At 37.7% G+C, this 7274-nt stretch overlaps 1 protein-coding gene across 3 annotated transcripts; it reads right to left on the reverse strand.

Moving 5' to 3' along the window:
* Positions 1-920: 920 nt before the first annotated feature.
* Positions 921-7274, reverse strand: LOC308687138 (SLAM family member 5). 3 transcript variants are annotated; one of them, XM_081359402.1, is made up of 7 exons: positions 7133-7274; positions 6537-6697; positions 5967-6281; positions 4440-4712; positions 2042-2170; positions 1898-1952; positions 921-1817 (listed from the first exon to the last, which is right to left on the reverse strand). In XM_081359402.1, the coding sequence occupies exons 2-7, from the start codon at positions 6583-6585 to the stop codon at positions 1742-1744; spliced, it is 897 nt and encodes a 298-aa protein (XP_081215528.1). In that variant the 5' UTR covers positions 6586-6697; positions 7133-7274; the 3' UTR covers positions 921-1741. The 3 variants fall into 3 exon arrangements, 2 of the variants coding, with proteins under 2 accessions (XP_081215528.1, XP_081215529.1); XM_081359403.1 differs by lacking the exon at positions 7133-7274 and having other exon boundaries at positions 6537-6934; XR_014029703.1 differs by lacking the exon at positions 7133-7274 and having other exon boundaries at positions 1143-1817; positions 2060-2170; positions 6537-6934.

The raw sequence follows: 7274 nt of genomic DNA on the forward strand, positions 1-7274 counted from the left end.
ATAAGTATGAAATATATTTATTGGGCCAATTTCAAATATTTGCATATATTTCAAAATATATCCTGAAAATATATTTCAAATATATTTGTTTTGTGTATGGGGTCCACATTTCATTTCTGGAAGCCGGAATAAAATAAGCGAGCTACTGCATTCAGATATCAAATACAGACATTCAAGAATACATGAAAATAACATGTCAGTAATCACACTGGTAACTTCTATAACAAAGTAAAATCTCCAGAGAAGTCATTCAACTCATTTGATATTTAGAAGGAAAAAGATTAATACCTTGATTATAATCACTCATTACATATACATTGGAGCAGCAGTTTATTCCGATCCAAATTTTATCCCAAAATTGAGTTTTTACTTTCGGAACTTGTCTGTTGCACTCTATATAGAACCCTAGCATCCTTCACAGAATTTTACTGAACACTTTATGCCAAAAGAATTCTATATAATGATACATCTCAAATTATTGCATAATATGTTCATGTTTAATGGACTATTTCAGTTGTTTCTAGTGATGTTTAATTCATACAATTTCAAAATAAAAATTATTAAAACTCAATTAATTCAAACTACACTGTAAAAAAATATTTTCATGATTTGTTATCACAACTTTTTATATTTTGTCAAATCAACTTAGATAATTAATGTGGTTCAGATAACATAATATTTTGAGTGTATGTTAATTAATACAATGAAGGAGATTGGTTTAACTCAAATTTTTAATTTCAACTAACTCAAAGTTTTAAGGCAACCAGGTAACTTACTTTTTTATGTTAAACCAACAATAACCTTTTACAGTGTAAGGGGCTGTTCATTTAGACGACAATAGTGTGGGAACCGCTAAAACATTATACATATGAAACACTTATGTAATGCGGGTGTTTCAGAAAGACAGAGTAGCATCCAACTATATCAAAAGCTTTTATTAGCAAACAAAACCCAGGCTAAGGGAGACGTAGGCAAAAAACAGAATAAATCCAGACACCGGGCAAAGCAGAACTGAAAACTACACACTCATAACATCCAGGAAAACACCAGACACTGAACAAGGGAAACACTGGCATTAATACAGAGGATAACAGGCTAACAAAGAACAGGTGTGGGTAATGATCTTACTAAGGAAACTATGGAAACAAAGTAAAACAGGAACTAAACACAGGCAGTGAACACTGGGGAAAACAGAAACAGAAAATATACTTCAAAATAAAGGTCCCTGTACACAAAACAGGACAGTAACTTTGGCTTACATTCACTGCTACAATTCATTATTACAGTCCTGGTTACCAATTTACATATAATTTTTTGTTTTGTTTCCTCGTGAAATGTTTCTGTTTATTATATAAAAAAGCTGCCATGGTTGTAGTCAAGTAAAGTTTGATAGGAAATTAGTACCAGAAGAGTTACATCCATTTTAACTGAACTTGCAGAAACCTTCAGATATTTGAGCTAAATGGATTTTGAAGACATCCATTTTTTAATAGTTTCATCATAATTGTTGGTAAAAAGGTTGTGTGTTAGTCATGAATCATCATTCACACAAGTGCATTTCACGCACAGAATCCAGAGATCAAACCCACAGTCACAACTTTACAGTTCATCATTTGCTTTAAACCGAAGCTTCTGCCTCATGATGCTCCCAACATGTGAAACTATTTTCTTGTGGAACTCATTGTCAAATCAGCTCCTTTCCTCGAATAAGCATGCATGCTGGTCACTGTTCAGCTGAATCTTATGGCAAATAAGTGTTTTTGTCCTTCGTGTCCCGTTTTTTTTCTTCACCTCCATTGGAGTCAGGACTGGAACCACTTCAAAAAATAAACACCTAGGATAAGTACTGCTGTAAACCGCTGAGTCCTTTACATCTATGATCTCTGTGGTATATTACCGTATATTCTGGAAGAAATCCTGGAGGGTTTTAGGCAAGGCATCTTTAATTCTTTCTAGGAAAGACAAATTATAGTTAAAATACGACAATATCAGTCATGCAACTGTTGTATTGTAAAGTTTGATTATAAGATATGTTTGTTACCTCTGTGTGTAAATGCACATGAAACAGCAGCCAAAGTAAACATGAATGTAAGCACAATAGCCCCAAACACAGACAGGCCACATGAACCGCACAGACTGCAAGTGATGCAGACTTCACACCTCTTCTCCTCTAGAAAGAAAAGAACAAAATAACTCTTCATTTGCATCTATGTAGACTTCCTATTCACTGGCTCTGCCCTGTTGAAGCATCAGTGCTGTGAAGTTACAGGCAGTTAAACTGCTTCTGTCAGGAACAATGTCTTCTGAGCCCTTTCTTATGATTCTTCAGTGCATTGAAGTGTATTTACTCCCTCACTGCATGTGTGTTAAAGTCAGCATGAAATCAATATTGACTATTCTTTTTTTTTTACATTTTTTTTATGTAATACTGCAATACTAATACTTTTATGTAATTTTTTATGTAATCATTTATTCTAAATGATTCGTGCACATCATTTTAATTATTTGTGTGCCTCGTAATGTTGAAGCAAAATAAGTTCCCCTTCCTTCCCATTTGTCGCTTCACTCGGATATATTGGAGCCTTCACGTGCTATGGTAATTATGGTAAATACCAAAAGCCGACGTGGAAAATGCACATGAACACCCCCTCATGTGGTATTTTCCACTGGGCAGGAGTTGCCGAGATGAGATAACCTTTGACCTTTTCAAAATGGCGGAGCGCAACGCAAGAGTCGTGAATGGCAAGTCTTTAGAAAACAAAAACCCGGGGTTCAGTTATTCACTTTTTGTATGCGTGTATGTATGGTAGGCCTTATTACAACACTGTTTTTGAGCTGGTAGGAAAGATTAGGCTAGTAGCTATGCTTCACATAAGGGTAGACCCAATGGCTCTGGGTAGACCTAGCGTTTGCTGCTAAAACAGAAATATTAGCTCTGTTAACTTGGACTCCCTTGTCCTTAAAAAAAAACCTCTACTATTCATGATCTAGAAAATATACAGCATATTATTTACCGTTTGAGTTTTGATAAATCATCTTCTTGCTGTAGCAGATGACTTAAGCAATCTAAAATTGTTTTAGCCAAATAACAGGTCTGGATCTGTGAGATAAATCATTAATAACAATATTCCATAAAAAAAAAACAATTGACATTTTCCTTTCATGGAGACATTAGCCCTCTCACACAAGTGCTTGACAACATGGCGGCTGTTTTTCAGTCTTCTGTCTCTTCCTGTTTCTTTTGTTGACTGTAAAATAATGGCCCGGGCCAGTGTTGCCACGTTGCTATCAAAGCTTTATTAGAGTTGTCAAAAAATACAGATTTCGGTACCAAGTCGGTACTGAAATTTTAGAAAATGTGACGATACCACCATTTCCCTTTAGCATTTTGAGCTTTTGAACGGATTCTTAAACACCTCTGATTGGCCATTGTGTTCACACGCTCAACATGTATGTCTCTGATTGGCCATTGTGTTGACATGCTCAACATATACGTCTCTGATTGGCCATTGTGTTGACACGCTCAACATGTATGTCTCTGATTGGCCATTGTGTTGACACGCTCAACATGTATGTCTCTGATTGGCCATTGTGTTCACACGCACAACATGTATATCTCTGATTGGCCATTGTGTTGACATCCTCAACATGAATATCTCTGATTGGCCATTGTGTTGACACACACAACATATATGTCTCTAATTGGCCATTGTGTTGACACGCACAACATATATGTATCTCATTGGCCCTTGTGTTGATGCGCTCAACATGTATGTCACTGATTGGCCATTGTGTTCACAAGCTCAACATATGTCTCTGATTGGCCCTTGTTTTCACAAGGTCAACATTTATGTCTCTGATTGGCCGTTGTGTTGACACACTCAACATATATGCTTGTGAATGTCTACAATGTTCAACAATGGCATCTATCAGCATCTATCAGCGGATCCCTCCAGTATGTATCAATGTAAGTGCTCGATAAAGAGCGGCAAAGACCTCGTGTTTTTGAAACGTTGATCATTGTAGCCAACCATTGTAGTCATTTACGCTGAGCGCGTCAACACAATGGCCAATCAGAGGGGTTTAAGAATCTGTACAACAGCGATCAAAATGGCATGATAACAAAATGGTCACATTTTTTAAATTTCAGTACCAAATTGGTACCGAAGTTGGTACTTTTGGCAAATCTAAATGACATTTACCTCAAGCACACTGTACGCATACCCTTGCCTGCATGTAAAAACCAAAGTATACTTCGGTTAATATACTTTTTCACTCTGCAGCACCCCTTCTGTGATATCATCTATAAATCAATGTGGGGGTCAAATTGGCGTATGTGCTCGCGTTTTGAAGCCCTGATACTAAACATACGCAGTATGCAGCTTCTTAAATAAATGTAAAAAAACCCTCACAGTGTTTCCTCTGTTAAAGAGACCCACCTGAACATCCCACTGTGATTTGTTTGGTCTCTGTCTGTTGACCATTGGATGCGGTGCAGTTGAACGTCACGTTTCTGGTGCCACTGAATGACGTGAAAAGAACCAACGAAGAGTTGACGGCGTCTCCAGAAATATACGATCCGCTGAACTCGCCGTCAGGAGTCCAGGACAGATTCACATTTGGGTGAGGCACATTGCAATTAAGGGCCAAGTGGCATTGGCCGTCTTTGAGGGAGTCAAACATTTTCTGGATTGTTGGTTCCTTGAGTGGATCTGCAGTCGGGGTCAAACATCATATCAATTATTCAATCTGGCTGAAAGTCATTATCACTCTTAAAAATAAAGGTTCTTCATTGGTATCTATGGTTCCATGACGAACCTTTACCATCCTTTACTTTCCAATGCCAAAAAGGTTCTTTATAGTGGAAAAAGACTCTTTAGATTGTTAAAATGTGCTACGAATAAATAGTTATTTGAACCCTTGTATCTTGTATGGTGTTCGGGCCTGTAGGACCCGTTTTAATTTTTTATCAAAAGAAAAATTATACGATTAATTATTTTTTAAACTCAGACTCATTGGCCTTGGCTCATTTTCTGTGAAGAACATATATCAGAACACATTTTCAATGACCACACACTGTACACCCCCCTACGCATTTATATTACACACAGGATGTTTTTTAGGTCTTGTGTACCTTTACTCTGTACTCCTCCTGTCAGGGCTTGCTGTTATTGTGTGTGTGTGTGTGTGTGTTCTTTTATATGGTTTATGAGGACACAAATGTGTATAATGACATAAGTATTACAACGTAAACATGGTTTATGACGACATCTGTGTCCTCAAACCAAACGGCTTAAAAAAAAAACATGCTAATGGTGTTTTTTGAAATTCAAAAAATGCCAAAAGTTGTCTGTAATTGGTAGGTTTAGGGGTAGGGTTAGTGTAGGGGGATAGATTATACAGTTTGTACATTAGAAAAACCATTACGCCTATAGAGAGTCCATGTAAACCACATATCCGTGTGTGTGTGTGTGTGTGTGTGTGTGTGTGTGTGTGTGTGTGCATGCGTGAGTGTGTGCATGCATGTGTGAGAGAGATTGTGTGTAAGTGTGAGAGAGTGTGAGTGCAAAAGTGAGTTTTGTTTCTACCCCTGCCGTTCCCACACAAGTTTGCAATTCTTAAATGTGATCTAACAAAGGTTAAGGGAAAATATTAACCATATATGCAGTTTATATTGCTTGTAATTGTGATGAAGTAACATCTGTTGAGTATTTTAACAGAAATTGTTTGATTATGTTGAATTAAAAAACCAAAAATGCAGCGGGTCCACCAGACCCACGAACACTGGCTGAGTAACAAAAATATGAACACCACACAAGGGTTATGAACTGATGCCTGAAAGATTCTTTGCGGAATCAATTCTTGTCTTGTGGTTCTTCTATAGCATCACTTTTTGGAACCCATTTTTTTAAAGAGTGTTAGTAGATTGTTAGTAGTTAGAAGACTGTTTAAAACATCTCTCTTACCTCGGACTGAGAGATGAACTTGAGTTTTTTCCCGAACATCATTGGAGGTGACCAGGGCCACAGTGTATGTCATGCTGTCCTTCATAGTCAGATTTTTTATTGTTAAATCTCCAGTCCTGGTGTCGAGCTCAACTCGACCCTGATGCGTCCAAAAATTGTATAAAGTTACATCTCCGTCCTTTAGACTTGCAATGTATGTTGTGTTCTTATAAATGGACCACTGAACTTTGGTGAGGTTCCATGATGTTTCTGCACCAGATTTCAAGACGACTGATTGGTCGCAGTAACCAGTAATGGATTCCTCTCTACCGCACACTGCAGAAACGAACACAGATAAGTACATGTATGTGAACACACTATGTGAGAAGAACATTTTTTGTTGCTTCACGGAAAAGGGAAACACCCTGTTTCCAATGAAGCAGAATTCAGACTGACTTTATTTCTCATTGAAAGAACAATTTCTAAACAAAAAATCTTCAACAGTCTTGCCCAAAGGACCAAACTATATAACATCAACTCAACAAACTCTACACAATACAACAATATGAAAGTGAAATCCAGTGAACACACCTTGTTGAATACACACGACACAGATTAGCAGGATTCTCCATGGACTCATTGCTCGTTGGCTTGCCGATGTCAAACCTGTTGATTTACATCAACGCTGTTGGCCTTCCTTCCCACCGGCCCTGAGAGAGCGAGTCCTAATCCAGAGCACAGTCGACTGAGACCTTCAGAGTCATTCGACAATACACCACAGAGGAAATGGGGAAGTGAGCAATGAAACATGTGTTTCCTCCCACTTCATATCTTGTGATAATGACACATAACAATGAGTGTTAAGATGAAGCCTTGGTGTTTTGGTGGACTTTCTTAGTGAAGAAAACAGAGATCATCCCTTCATGCGTAATGGTCATCACAGCGTTTTGAAATCAGTCATGACTCTAGCATGTGCATTTGTCTTGCATAAAAAACAGGCCTAAAAAAACCCGAACAGAGACACTTCCTCTTCATCACCCACGTTATTCACAACTTAAATGTTACTGACGCCCAACGCCTACTGACTCTTTGATCTTGACCTTTATCCATTGCAACAGTCTTCAAACAACATGCTCATCTTTTTTTTTTTTTACAACAATTTAAAGCAATTGGCACCATTTACTCACCCTCATGTCGGTCCAAACCTGTTAAAAAAAAAAAAAAAATAGACATTATCATATGACCAGACTTGGAAGAGCACGAGTCAGATGATGACTCAAACAACACAGGTTTCAAACAACATGGCTGCGTTCCAGTCAACTTTTAGAC

Source organism: Scardinius erythrophthalmus (assembly GCF_964197995.2).
Source record: "Scardinius erythrophthalmus genome assembly, chromosome: 2".
NCBI lineage: Eukaryota > Metazoa > Chordata > Actinopteri > Cypriniformes > Leuciscidae > Scardinius > Scardinius erythrophthalmus.